The sequence below is a fragment of the Boleophthalmus pectinirostris genome, unplaced genomic scaffold (assembly GCF_026225935.1).
Source record: "Boleophthalmus pectinirostris isolate CB_2022bp ecotype Guang Dong unplaced genomic scaffold, ASM2622593v1 HiC_scaffold_22, whole genome shotgun sequence".
In the NCBI taxonomy this organism is placed as follows: domain Eukaryota; kingdom Metazoa; phylum Chordata; class Actinopteri; order Gobiiformes; family Gobiidae; genus Boleophthalmus; species Boleophthalmus pectinirostris.
The window spans coordinates 27814309-27829420 of NW_026571190.1; the positions used below are offsets into that span (position 1 = coordinate 27814309).

At 39.4% G+C, this 15112-nt stretch overlaps 1 protein-coding gene across 4 annotated transcripts in view; it reads right to left on the reverse strand.

Moving 5' to 3' along the window:
* Positions 1-466: 466 nt before the first annotated feature.
* pax5 (paired box 5) overlaps positions 467-15112 on the reverse strand; it is a 50770-nt gene continuing 36124 nt past the window's right edge. For all 4 annotated transcript variants that reach the window (XM_055157872.1, XM_055157869.1, XM_055157873.1 and 1 more), the window contains exons 8-11: positions 11220-11321; positions 7465-7551; positions 6896-6982; positions 467-5399 (exon numbers count right to left, since the gene is read on the reverse strand). In XM_055157872.1, the coding sequence (XP_055013847.1) occupies positions 5317-5399; positions 6896-6982; positions 7465-7551; positions 11220-11321 (359 nt within the window). In that variant the 3' untranslated portion in view covers positions 467-5316. The remainder of the gene's footprint in view (positions 5400-6895; positions 6983-7464; positions 7552-11219; positions 11322-15112) is intronic.

Sequence of the window (15112 nt, forward strand, 5' to 3'; positions counted from 1 at the left end):
ACTGATCATAACCTTAACCATAGTTACTACTTGCTTAATCTTCACCCAAACCTTAACCTTGACTTATTTTAACCCATGTCTAACTGATTTATGCGATGGTGGATTTTGTGCCGATAAGGGAGAGAGGTCCCCATAATGAGAGTGTGTACAGATTTTAGTCCCCACAATGTGATAAATATTCATCCACACACGCACGCTACTGCCCCTGTCAACAGTGGGCCCCGAGCCAAACTGCAGACCAGGCCGGGACTCCCTGAAAGGTTTTGTAGGCTTTATACATGGATGTGTTTCATTAAACTAAAGTTAAAACAATACAAAATTAAATTAAATGTTCTTTCTCTAAACACAACTTTCATGTAATATATTTTAACCAGCTAATATACTTTTAATATAATAGTCAATATTTTGTTATAAGAATGTAATTGCAGAATGCTTTAGGACAGAAACAGAGCTGCAGGGACACACATTTAACTTCCAAAATTATTTTTTTTATTCTGAAGGATCAATAAAATTATGGCAAATATTTACAAATAATTACTTCTTAGCTTCACATTACAGGTACATAAATGGAATAATTCACCAACAACAGTCACTCAGGTGATGGACAGGTACACAGAGTATGAAGATGCATCAAGCAAACTGCAATTTATTTGTCCATTTCACAGTAAACTAAAAAAAAAAGGAATAAAATAACAATAATATTAATAGCAATAATAAAAAAGCTGAATATCAAATACACAATTTTCTTGACAGAAATTGGTCACAATTATGAAAAACTAAACCAGAGGGAAAAACAAAATTCAGTGATATGATATCTTTGGCAAATTCTCACTGCAGTAAAATACATTCAAATATTAAGACAACACACAACACACAAGAAGAAAAAACACCAAGTTTTGTTTGCAACTACTAGAAAATTGAATATAAAACATACACATTTTCTTAAAGAAGCGTTTGTTTTACTTTTTTAAATCCTCCCCTCCAGAATATTTGAAGGCAATTCTGAACTTAATCTAATGTTTGTATCTGAAATTCTTTTCTGTTAATTTAATAGTTTTCTGTACAAGACTATGTTGTTTAAACAGGCATCACAGGCTTTGGTGAGCAGTACAGATATGCTGACATTTTAGTTTGACTTTTGAAGGATCGATCAAGCGGATATTTTCTGTTTTTGATGCTTTGATATTATTTCTAAAATGCCATAGGTTAAATACCCCTTTAACACCTCAAATAGGAGGCCATGGACAATACAAACTCGGGATTGTTACACGAAAGGCCACAGTAAGGTGAAAACGTATGTATTTTTTGATTGGATTGATCGGATTACAAAACAGCAGTCGATTTTGTAGGTTCAGTCCTATGTTCGTCTCCCTTTTTCCACAGTTGAATAATATTAAGATGTACAGAGCATTGTAAGACTTCAGTAGCAGATATGTCCAAAGCCTAGTTATATTAGCAAGCGTGAAACAGATTGTGCCACTAATTGCTGTCAAGAAGTGATGCCGGAATCCCCCCAGGTTTTACACCAGGCAGTAGCCATCTTCAAGGGCTAGTATTGAGATACAGTCAGACGCTACACACTTGCTGAGAGAAGTCATAATAAAAAAGAAAGCTCATTTACATGTATTTCCCTTTTTGACTTGGACGAGAGAGTTCGGGGTGATATTTTTGAATACTGAAACCACAGACAGAAGAAACTCTGGTACAAGAATTACAGTTTAGGCATAATTCAGAATTGGAATCCATTATCTACATCACTGGGTCTAGTGATACTCATGAGAAATTTCAAAGGTGACAGAGAAAATCAATTGATATGGAAAAAAGGGAATGTTATTAACGTAGACTAGAACTGCTTAGTAAACCAATGGATTTTTTGTACTATACTATTGAAAAAGGACTTTGGAACTCAGTGGTTACAGTTGAAAATCAGGTACTATAATTTCATCAAGATACTGAGATAATTCTGAGAGTTGCCTCTAGCATCTTGGAGCCACTTTAGGTATAGCCTTTATTCTTCTACTGCCTGTGGTTGCAAAAGCATTTTCGACCCATAGACTGTATAAAGAAGTGGACTAACAGAATGTGACGCCATCCTTAACATTCAGCTCCAGTCAAATGAATTTCATGAGGCTAGCAGTTATAGGGGCGAATTTGGAGCCAGGTTCATACTGGGAATAGTTTTTTTTTTTTTTTTTGAATTTATGTATAAAATAGTGAAATAAAAACCAAACCAAAATCACGCGGGTCACTGCAGCAGTTACAAAGAGAGGGGTGACAATTTTTCAATATAAAGTTAAATGGAAACAGAGTCGATGGAGCTGGAAGATAGCCAGGCCGGCACCACCTAGTGCCTACGCTCAATTTAATTTCTCTCCAGCGACTAGGTCAGGAATCGGAATACACTATACGGTTTGCAAGAACACCGGAAGTGCGAGTCCGGGCATCAGTCAATCAACGAAGAGCTGTGAAGCCATGATGTCAAAATCAAGCACCTGTCTGGGTTCCTTTTGTAGTCCAACATAATAGTAAACAAAGTGGTTGAGATTTAGACGAAGCCATACATTCTGTGTTGGCAACAATTCCCGAGATTGAGGATTTAAAGCCGGAACAAAGAGAAGGTTTGGTGAAATTTATCAAGGAGAAAGACGTTATTGCCCTTCTTCCTAGGGGATTTGGCGCATTACATGCGTGACAACCAAATAGCAGTGATTGGTTAAATAAAAAAAAGTACCGGCCTACTGTCGACCGAACGAATCCTAATGCTGCAAGGTCAGACGGTTTCCATAAAGTGAAACCGGCTGATGAATCAGCCTAGCCGGAAGTGCCCCCGTGTTCACTTCTTCTTTGTAATGCAGCGACTAGTAGGTTAGCTATGTCCATTTTTATATACAGTCTATGGTTCAGTGTAAATTAAATGTGTGATTTTGCCATTGAAATGACCCGGCTTTATACAAACGGGACTTCTTCATTACACAGCTGTGCGAATGGTCAGATAGAGAAGTCCGCAAAAGAGAGGAAAGGGGATTAATGCGCTGTGTGAAGAAAAGAGCTTTTTGAGGGAGGTCGGCGGAGCAGTTTTAATATTCCTAATCTGGCCCGGTGTGTGGCAGAGGAACGGCATGAGGAGAGATATTCTGATGAGATTAGAGCAAAAAAACGGGATGAGCTTCTGATGGCACAGCAGGTTTGGGCGCCCCTTGGGAATGCAGGGCACGAGGGAGGGGCCACAGCGCTAAAGGACAAAAGGGGGTGTGTCCTCATGTGCCTGTACTGTAGCGTAAAGTGTATGTACGTACCACCAACTGCAGTCAATGTCACGGCTACCAATCGACTCTGGCATCTGTCCTCTCCCCCAACAATGTGAGCCAATTAGGTCAAAGCAATGGCAAGCCCGGATGTGTCCTTATGAAGATGCATAGTTAACAAATAATCCTGTTAATGGAGAAGAGACTTGTTTGGTGTCACAGCTTCTTGGACACAGCTGATTCACCGCCTCAAGGACTTCCTCAAGGATTGACTCCTGTTTACGCTAGTGTGTGACGTAATGCTTTTGTACAGGGTAACAACATTGTGGCTTTTTAATTTGTTGTGCCTTTTTAGTATTTCACTGCAGTTTGTACAATAATATGTTGGTACTAATATCACCGTCTGCTTTAAAAAGTTCATACAAGGGTGGCTGAATCCGGTTTTAGAGACACGTGGTCAGCAAAGGGGGCTGTCGACATAGAAAACTAAAGGCACTGTCCTTGTTTTTAGCTGGTGTGGTTCAGGTTTGATAATGCCTCAAAGTTTGAGAGAAAATACAGGATGGAAAGAAAAATGCTCCCCACTGCTCGGCACAGCGGGCAAGCCGTTCATTAAAATGTTTTTTAGAGTTGTTTGCTCACAACTTTCAAACTCTACAAAAGGATAAGCTCTATTTACTTGCTCAAAACTCAGAAACAACGACAGGTTGAGAAACTAATAGCTTTGTTTAGTTGTATACTTTTATATATTTTTATGTTATGCCACATACTATGTGGTGTGTCCAAAATGTTCTCTAGTAAACTACAGAAGCAATGAACAGTCTTACCCAAAACAATGAAACTGGGATTAACACTCGCAGACAATGGCTAAAACAACACCACACACCTTTGTCAAAGAAAGCTTCATCACTAAAAGCTAAATTTTCATGGGAGTATTTCAAATACCTATCAACATTGTGACTTTGTATTTTTCTATTTCACTGATCACTGTACAAAATTGTCTGGATGGAAAGTTACAAAAACAGTTTATATTAAGCAGAAAGAGGGAAAAGTTATGCTTCTCTGATGAATGTGAATGGGTAAGGCCTCAACCCTGGCATCATGCATTGTCACTGCGCAGAACCAATGTGGCAGACATTTGTTTACTTATAATTCACCAGGCAGTTTCATTAACACCATAGAACAGTTTTAAGATGTAAAGTAACAGAAGAAAAGGGAGGAGAAAATGCAGAAATGATTGAGTCTCTTTGTGCTTTTGTTGTTGTCAGCCGATCCACTAGGGGGGCCCATCTTTGGGGAGTTTCAAGAGAAATAGAAAGACAGTATTAAGTTCCATAACTTCCTGTTTTCAGGAATCAACATGGCATTTGTGTCGACTGATACCAGGCGAGAAATATCGCAGTCAGTTTACATTTATGAACAAAGACTTTGTAATATGAAGAAATGTCACTGCGTCAGCTCGGTCATCATCACTATTCTATCACAACAGCTTGACACACATTATAAATCATTACAGGCAGTAGTCACTCCCATAGCACAGAAAAGCTTCATAATATATTACTCTGTTTCTCCTTCATTATAAATAGCTCTTATATCTGGGCTGTGGGGGCAGGATAGCACCTTCATTTAGTGACACTCCCTGGCTCATTTAGATTTGGGGCTGTGCTTTTCATCTGGTTTAAATGTCTTTTGTTTTGTAAAGCTTAAAATGCAGTGGGAATTGGATGGCAACTATGTCTGTTTTCCTGCTTGAGATATTTCAGAAAAGGTGACAAAATGACAATGATTTGGTGGATTTTGGTCATTAATAGTTTTGGGAGTTGGATTGTCTTTACATCACTGTTGGATGGCATAGATACAAGATTGATTGACAGTGAATTTGCAGAAAGGTTTACACTGATGAACTCACTCAACTGCACTCTGATCCCACTGACTTGTTCAGAAACATGTCCATGATGTCAACAGCTGCTGCTAAACTATTCGTCAGCCTAACTAACTGGAATGGTCTTCACAATGTTAAGTTCTGAGATGTCCTGGTGCTATCACTCCCTCCCACATGTTGTCCTGGGGGTCAGTGGCGGTCGTAGGCTGAGGCTGTAGCAGTAGCAGCAGGGCCAGCCCCTCTGGACGTCGCACTATAGTAGTATGGTGACCCTGTGGACATGTGAATGAGTTAACATCAATACAAATCGATACTGGACAATTAAGACAGAATTAGAATCTCAGTAACAGTGGTTAATTATTTCATGTACACTGCAAAAAGTAATATCTATGTAAGTTTAAATGCAAATGAAGAACATTTAGTTTGATTTCAGTAGATTTGACTCAACAAATTAAATTATTTACCAATGGAATAAGTTATTTTGTTCTCGATTGAAATTTAATACGATTTAGTTTCTTATTTTAGAGCAAAGAGAATGTATTTTTCTATTCTAAGTACTTGCTCCATTGGTAGATAATTTTTACTTGTCATGTGAAATTTACACATTTTCTTAATTCAAGTAATTTTAACTTGGCAAGACTTTACTTTTTTGCAATGTACCAATAATCAGTTAATTTTCTGACACACTGGTAAATGCGCTGCTTGCTTTATCATGGCATCATATCGTTCAAGTCCATGATTTCACATGACCGCACCAAAAAGCACCTCATAGATATGAATTTGTTTAATTTTACAGTAGTCTAAAAAACTTGTGAATGCTTTCTTTCTAGCCACAATTGTTCTGGGGTTTACTGATAGAAATATGGCTGCCAACCTCCAATTCAAGCACCTACAACAACCACTTCTACTACACATAACACAGAGGCAAGATGGGCAAAGCTGCTTGCTCAAGGACACGACAAAAGCGTGCACTGACTGGGCCTGGGACTGACCTACCAACCTCCTTGTTATCAGATGATTGTTCCCTGAGCCACTTAATAAAACATTATATGGTACAATTCATTTAAAGGGAGCTGTCCTCTATCGCAGAGTACAAATGTGGAAAATGTTAATTGTCTGAATGATCTGCCACTTTCTGAATCTCAATGACTCAAGAATACTGTTATCAGAGGAGTAAATGACATGCATATGTAATAGAGCTATCCTTTGACTCTGTGGCAAATGTGAAATGACCAGTTACAATAGCGTCTACAGATTGTATTGTACTTTTAATGTAAGAACTGAAAGGATGACTATGAGATGACATGAGCAGATGAATCTAATGACTATAAAAGCTTTCTCTCAGACTGTTTGATCAATGAGGTGAACTCCGAGCCAGCCCACTTTCTTCTTTCTGATGATTTTCTTTTCATCTCGTAACCCACACACACCTTAAACAGCCTATCTAAGTGCCAGTTTAAGCTACTGATCCCCTGAGTCTATTCTCTCCTCAGGGAAGAGGTCAATTCAATACTGTAACCTCAAAAGCACACACAGTGAAACCGCCACACTCACACCTGTCTCTGTCACTTCCATCCATCAAGATGGCCGCACACTGGCAGGTTATGTCTGTCTACAGCGCAGGTAATCTCATGGGGCTCTTTGGGAAGTGAGGCAGTAAGCTCCTCTGATAAACTATGTAGTCTCATCCAGGACTTTAGGGCACCTTTGCCACACTTCTTCTACAGTTTGTCACTTAGGGATCACTGTCTCTCTCTTTTCAGCGTACCTTGCATCTGTCCGGCCTGGCTGGTGAAGAGACTGGAGGAGCAGCCGATTTCTGTGCCCAGGATAGAGCCATAGTCCTGCTGAAACACTGCGAAGAAAGAGAGAAGGAGAGGTGAGAGAAAAGCTTCTAAAAGTTAATTTGGACTTGTCACCTTTTGATCTTTAAACAGGAAAGGCCTTGACTTATTCCCTTTTGTATATGACCCCCAAATGTTCCCCCAAAGCAATTCCTATGACAGAGTAGCTCAGGAATTGTTTATAAATTATAAGTAGATAGCTGATGTGATTGATTTGATGTGTTGCGTGCTTCTTATGTTACAATCATAGACTACATAAAGAAGTGAACTAAGAGACCCATAGCGTTCGGTTCCAGTCAAATGAAGCTCACGATGCTAGCAGTTATAGGAGCGAATTTGGAACCGAGTTCCATATTCCTGATAGGAATTTACTCGGGTTAGCTATGTCCATTTATATATACAGTCTATGGTTACAATTCACAATTCATTTTTGTTTATAGCAGAAATAACTGTTCAGTATTAGAGGTGAGGTCTGATGTGTGTTTGTACGTACCTAATAAACTGGGGTTTGGAAATCTCCATGATTCATTGTAAGTTGAATACTGAGGATGAGAATATGGGCTTCCAGAGAAATCTCCTCCTGCAAAAAAGACAAGAAATAAAGATGAGTTCACAAAAGCATTCGTATTAAAGGGCCCATATTACACTATTTTCTGATCTATTTTGCAATAATGTATTATATATAATATAATGTTTCTTCAAAATAAACATACCTGGAGTTGTGTTTTGTTTTATTCACATATGTTTAACACACAAACCCTGCACATTTAGGCTGTTTTTTCTCAAACTTTCTGTTCCACCTTGTGATGTCATGTGGTAATACAAAATGTGTTCCACTGTGTTTTTAAACTCCATAAACCTTCACTAGAATATTTGGATAATTTCAGCCCTGGAATTTCTAATCTCAAAGGTAAAAGGAGCTGTTAACCTGAAAACTACCAGTTGTTATGACATCACAAGGTGGAACAGAGCATTTTGAACTTTGGAGATGCAGACAGACTAATAATAATGTGTGAATGCAAAAAAGCACAACTCTCCGTATGTTTTTTGATGAGATAACTACAATCTAACATGGCTTAAAGCTCACAAGAGTCATTTTTGCATAATGTAGTGCCTTTAATGTAATCTATGAAATTATCATTTTAGTATATAACACCTACAAAACATTTGTGCAAGAGGGAGAATAAGCACCTCAGTGCTTTTATGGATATAATGATCTTTTCTATTGCATTAAATGGTATAACCTTGTACGTCCACATTCATATGGGCAGTACTGGCCTGAGGGCTATTGGAAGTGACTGTTGAGCTGAGCTGGTGTGTAACGGCCTTGTGGATGATAGCGTAGCTTTTCTCCCTCATTTACTACTTGCTGTCTGGGGTCTACTCGTTCTTTCGTCTTCCCTTCATCCTCTTCACTATATACTCCCTCTCTCTCTCTGCTGACGTCTGGCTCTCGCTCGCCCGTCACCCTTCACATCAAAACAACATTCTCCCTCTCCTCTTCTGACTCTCCAGCGTTTTTATTTTTTCTCTTTCTTTCTTTTCTTTGGTTTTTCTCCTGAACCTTCACTCGTCCCGGGGGATCCCTCTCCCATCGCTGACAGTCACAGACCCCAGTGCCCCCTCCTCCCTCTGCCTCGGTTCTGTCGGTTCTGCCTCAGTGCTCTTCTACACCCCCTCCGAGTGTCAGCCCCCTGCTGCACGCGCAGACAGAGCGCACGGAGCAGCAGCAGAAGAAGAACAGGGGAAGAGAGTTGCTCGCTTAATGAAGGTATGATATTAGACAGAGCGGACAAAAAGAAGGATAATTTGCCTGAGAAGTGCTGAGATAAAACACGTCCAAGTCCAAGAAGCAAACTTGGGAGATTATCCCCTCCACTCATTCTAGCCAGCATTAAGAGAGCTCCACAAAAAGGAGAGTTTAGAAGCAGTTTAGCAGCTTAGGTACCCTAATATTGTATGATGGTAAGATGAAGAAGAAACAAATCAACACAACAGTCATCTTAATATCAATGTAAGCGATGGGTACATTTTAGTTATATCACAAATTAAGTAAAATTGTTAGTGTAGTGTAAAGTGTTTTGACATTGCAAGAGAAGATATTCTTCTTGGCATTTCTGTATAATTATAATTAGATTTACCTGAAAGAATTACTTAATAATGTCTTAGATCTATCACTAGACCCAATGGAAAAGTGAGAGTGGATGGTAGTGCACTAATAACGTACATTATGAAAATCTAATGAATTTTATGAAGATAAGTTTCCTTGTGTTCTTTTACACACTTATAAAATAAAACTAAATTAAATTACTTGTTGTTACTTGTTGTTGTCTTTTGATTCAAAATACCCACTAAACCAGAGTAGAATATTAAGAATAGAATAGTGTGGAACAGTATAGTAGGATAACATATTGTATTTATGTGGTCTGTCCAATGCTCGCATCCAGTTGTGGACCGACTTCTCTTGTTTTGCTGAAGCCTCTATATATATTTGTGTTTATCTGCGTCTGTCAGGTGGGGTCGTGATGCGGTCTCCATGGCATCCCCGGGTTCGAGCATCCCTCCCCTTGTCATCACCGTAGTGACGGCGACGTGTCAGGTTGTGTGGGAGACGCAGACGTGGGCAAGAGAGGGAAGCTGTAGGAGGCTAAGGGGGCTCTCCCGGGTGTAGCTCTGTGTCAAGGTCGCACACTTCCAAACAATCGCATGCCAACACACACACACACAAATATGCTGTCAAACCTGAACGCAGGACGGGGCAGTGCAGGGGGGTGACAGGGTTAGCCATCTTTAGACGTGCTGTTGCGACATGTCCGCTGAGAATGTGTGAGAGTGAATGAGTGGGAATACAAAGAGGACAGAACTTGTAAACACTGTTTTGATGTTGTTTGGGGGATGTTTTTTCGTCTTATCCTCTGAGGTATACTTTGCACTGACCAATATTAGAAAGCAGAGGGAAAGCCAAGAGAATCTGGTCCAAGATTGAAACACAAAAGCTCCGTGGAAGGCGGAGTGGAAGGGAATGAATGAATTAGTCGTGGGTCACTGGTGATTCTCATTAAAAACAAATTACTAATGTTGAGGAGGGACAGCTGTGCTACTGTGGCTGTTTTCTAATGATACACACACGCACGCAAACACTCAACACACACCTATACAGATGCATGCAAACACACAAGGCCCCCTGGGAGCTCTGTCAGGCAGAGTGGAGGGAGACAAGAAGAAGGAAGTGGCAAAGCTAAATACAGCCTCTGAAGATATACACAAAGAGAAGCTCCGGGGGGAATTCAGGGGACTGGGTACAGTTACAGGTTAGCTCTGCGGGAAGGGCGGCTGGGTTACGGTAAGAGGGTGTGTGCAAGTGACGGAAGTTAAGACTAGAGAGAAATGAACAAAACTATGGTCTCCTACAATGTGAGATTTGAGTCAGCATCTCAACAACATTTAAAGGATTTATCATACCAAGAAGTACATTTTGATTTATTATTTCAGAGACTATTATATTTTAGTTTCCCAACCTGGAGTTCAGCACTCAAAGATTCTGAATTGAATTATTGAATTATAATAAAGGCATGGCTGGTAACTGCTTTTAGTTTAGTTTTTTGTTTAGTTTATTTTTTTTTAGATGATAATAGACTGGCCTATAAGACTTCTTCTCATCTTCTCATGTAGATGAAAGTGCATGACATGGTAAAAGGGGGTCATTGGGAAAAAGAAAAGGCAGGGAACCATTGTTTTAGACCAAGGTATAATTATAACACTTAACGACTCGTATATTCATTCTGTTACACAGAGCAACAGATGAAAACAAACCTTGGCTTCTAGCTCTAAGTGAACTCAACACTGGAGGCTGCTGTAATTCTGCAGAACACAGCGGAGGGACATTTTTGTTCTGAGTGCTGTTATTCCCCTCAAACTGCTCTGACACAGGATCTGCTGACCCTGCGTGACCAGCCTTTCTGTTAACATGCACTGAGACCTTTAACTGAGACACGGAGGCGACTGTGAAGTGCAGTATGTTCCTGTAGCTAAACTTGAATTTCCTTTGGGATAAATAGTATCTATCAGCATTGCTACTGACAAGAACATTCTGTAAACCACCTAGCCAAAGGAGGCAAACAGATTTCAACAGCTCCTGGCAATATTAAACAGACATTTAATATTGCCTTATGTAAAGCCCAGTGTATTGAACAGACAGAAACAGAGAGTAATTTCGTGATGATCAAATGTGTATATGTACAGACTTACCAGCTACCATGCCTGTGAGCGAAGGGGTGGAGTAGCTGCCCTGTCCAGTGGGAGGGACATGAGGAGGGTAGCCTGGTAGAGTTGTGCTGGCTAAGTCTCGACCTGTAACCACAATAATACATGTTCTTGTTTATACAGTTAGCCAGTCAGGTTGCTTGTCTATTTACAATACTCATTTGAACTATGCTATGTTGTAATTCAATTGTGGGTGAAGGCTCAGTGAACACATGTTTTCTATTGAGAAACTGAAGCATACATCTGATAATTCTTCCACTTAAAGCAGAACTAAGTAAATGACGATAGAGCTCCCGCAGAGTTTTTCTTCCCCATTTCTTCTCTTGTAATATGGCTAAAGACATAAAAGAGGTTTCCCAGGAGAACTCTCTCCGGGTGGTGTCAGCCATATTGCAAGGCTGGTTTTCCCGCACAGACACAGCACAGGAAGACAGCAAAATATTACATGGCTTTACTTTACATTACTATGCTTTTGCAAAACCTTACAAAGATAAGTGGATTTGGAACCATATCCAAATTAACCAATCAGAGAGACATATGGTCCATTTGGATTAAAAACAAACATGTAAAACACTTACACACATAAAAAAGGAGGACTAAGGACTGAGAAACAATGCTGATTTTCTGAAAATCAACAACCAACGCACTAAACAATTATTTATCTGAGGTAGAACAAGTTATTTATTTTGTTCTGAATGTTATAAGAATTTTGGAGAGGAGATGTGATACAAATTAGCTGCTGTTGTTAGATGGATGTTTTTCATGCTCTGTGGTCCGGTTCCAGTAGCCTGATTCATCAGCTAGTTTCACTTCGTAGAAACCGTCTGACCTCGCAGTGTTAGAATTTGTTCACTCGACAGTAGGCGGATACTTTTTATCATTTAACCAATCACTGCTATTTGTGAGTCAAGTATGTAATGCACCGCTAACGGGGCTAACTAGTATATAAAGCTTTTCCCCATATCCTGTAGGAAGAAGGGCAATAACGTCTTTCCCCGTGATGAAATTCACCAAATATTCTCTTTATTCTGGCTTTATATTCTCGATCTCGAGGATCGTTGACAGCACATGAATATATGGCTCTTTGCTGATTGACTGGTGCCCGAACTTGCACTTCTGGGGTTTTTGCGAACCTTTAATTGTATTTTGATTCCTGACCTAGTTGCTGGAGAGAAATTAAATTGAGTGGTGGCACTAGGTGGCGCCAGCCTGGCTACAGTTTCACACCCTTCTGGATTAAAACAGAATGTAAAAGGGACTGGCTGATCAGGCAACCAATAATACATATTTAAACATCACAGCTATGAGGTAAAAATTTTTGTTCTGGTTTAAGTGAATATTTTTGGCTGTTAATGGCGTTGCTCAAATGTCACTTGAAACAGCGGAAGGAATTTAAATACTATTTCTCGTATGTTTAAGGGCTTTAAGTTTTGACACAAAAAAAGCACCTTACTTGATTCAAATAGCAAACATAGCATATTTATTTTAGATAAATTTATAGTATAGCAATTAATCATGCTATAACACATTGTTTACATTCTCTTTGTTTCTATCCCATAGCACCCTTTACTGTTAGCCTCCCCCCTCCTTCGCCCTGTCACTTGCAGGATAGGATCTATAACTGCATTAGACTACATGACAGTCTGTCGGCCCAAATCATTTCTCTGTGTTTGCTCGTAGTCGACACTGGGAGTGCGCTGAGAGCGAGACCACCATTCATCATGATCACAGCCCCTCCTCTTCTTCCCCCCGTCCTGCGCTCCCAACATTTATCATAATCATAAACACCTCACATGCTAACACCATCAATCCCATTCACTTCCCCTCCACTTAACCAGCGCTAACTAACTGCACGCCAGAGGAAGAGGGGAAGGGAGAACAACACCAAGATGGAAGAAACAGGGAAACTAGAGGAAATGTAGTTTTCTTAATATTACTGGAATTTGCAAATTAATGGAGGCTGTGTTCATTAATTTGCGTTGGGGAAATTAAATCATTGGTGCATGTCAACTGGTGCTCGATATTCACTTAGCATTAAGGTAATTTGCAGAGCTTTAATTTAGGTGTAATTTTGATTAAATCATAGAATTCCTTAACAAACCGTTGTTCTATGTAATAGTAAAACCAGGTAAGCGCACAAACCTTCACTGTATGAGTCCTGATTTTCTTCCTCTTGAGAAAAATATATGACAAAATGCATAGACTGCTGCTAAGGTTACCACTGGTCACAAATTTATTACATGTTCATGTTCATTTATTTCAGACACCAACATTATTCAGTCCATGGTTTGGGTTTTTTTTGTTTTGTTTTTTTTAAGGAAAAAGAGGATACAAAAATATACAAGGCAACCAAATTAATCCATAAAATTAAGTTCATTAGAGAGTGTAGTATCCCAAATCCTTATATTGGGCAAAGATGTGACAACTGAATCAACATTGTACCAACCCAACCCTTTTGTGGCTCTATGTTGCAATGAATGGTTTGAATGAGCGTGAATAATTTTATATTTTCATCCACAATATTTTTTTCCCTTTATTTGGACTGTGTTCTATCCATTTATTTGGGCTTGGGATAAAAACAATGAAATAATTTTAGATGTCATGTTGCTATATATTGCTTATTCTGTCATGTCAATCACTATTTCATCTTTGCGTCTTTTCTCCTTACGACTTCTTGTATATACTGTAGATTTGAGATTTATTTGTTACAATGTATTTTTATTTTTACTTATATATTTATAGAATTATGCCTTCTTTGACACCAATGTCTTGTTACTTTTGCTATTTATTTTGAATTTAGTATTCATTCATTATTATTCATTCATTCATCATTTATATTTTTTGGTCTCTTTCTTTCGAAGTCTAAGTAGAAATTGATACACGTTAAATATCAAAAACCTCTCAAGTGTGTTAATTTTTCATCGTAATTTATTCAAGCAATTCTCCACATATTCCCATGCTCTTGCCCTGGCAGTGCATTTGTTTGCTCCCTCCCCGCTCCTCTGTCCTCTCTGCTGTCTCGGCGTAGTAAAGTTTTTCTCAGTGTTTGACGCGACAGCCAGGCATTAGCGCAGACGGTCTACTCATCCGCTCAGGGTCAGTGCACAGGGCAAGAGGAGAGGGAGGAAAGGGAGGAGAGGAGGGAGGAGAGGAGGGAGGAGAGGGTGGACCACAGCTCACACAGACTCTCCACTGCCCAACTTAGAGGGGCCAGACAGGGCCACATCCTCAGAGGTGCGTGTGTGTTTGTGAAAATGTACGCCAGTTGTGTTGATGTGTCTGTTTTCTACCTCTTTGCTGTAGAGGTCAAGCAGACAGTACAAGTCTCCTCTGAACGGCTACAGATGAACATGCTTTGTGCCTCTCATAGACTGTCTATCTATCCACTGAATCCAACACCAGTCAGACATAAGGGAGGCTGGGGGTTTACAGAGCCCCTCTGGTACTACTATTATGTTTACATGCTATAAAAGATTAGCTTTGTGAGGTTTGTTTTATTGATGGTTTATGCAAAATCCAACTACGTGGGAGTCATGTCACTAAGCCTTTATAACTTAAGCTTGTATTGTATTTTCAAAGACGAAGCTAAAAAAAAAATAATAATGACGTGCATTGAATTTGAGATCCCTAATGAAAACAGCAAATCGGAAAAGGAGAATTTTCTACAAATTATTCACAGGGGATTCTTTTGGGGTTGGTGGTCAAATATGTGTTTTGCATATAAAGGAGGTCTTAAACTTATTGCTGTGTTTTGGATAATATCACAACTTGGGATGTGCAAAAATATCAAAATATCGGGATACTAAATTTGATGATACAGTGTTTTTATCGTGGGCTGCTGTATCGCCAAGAGGATTTTTTGGTATCAGTTAGTAGCA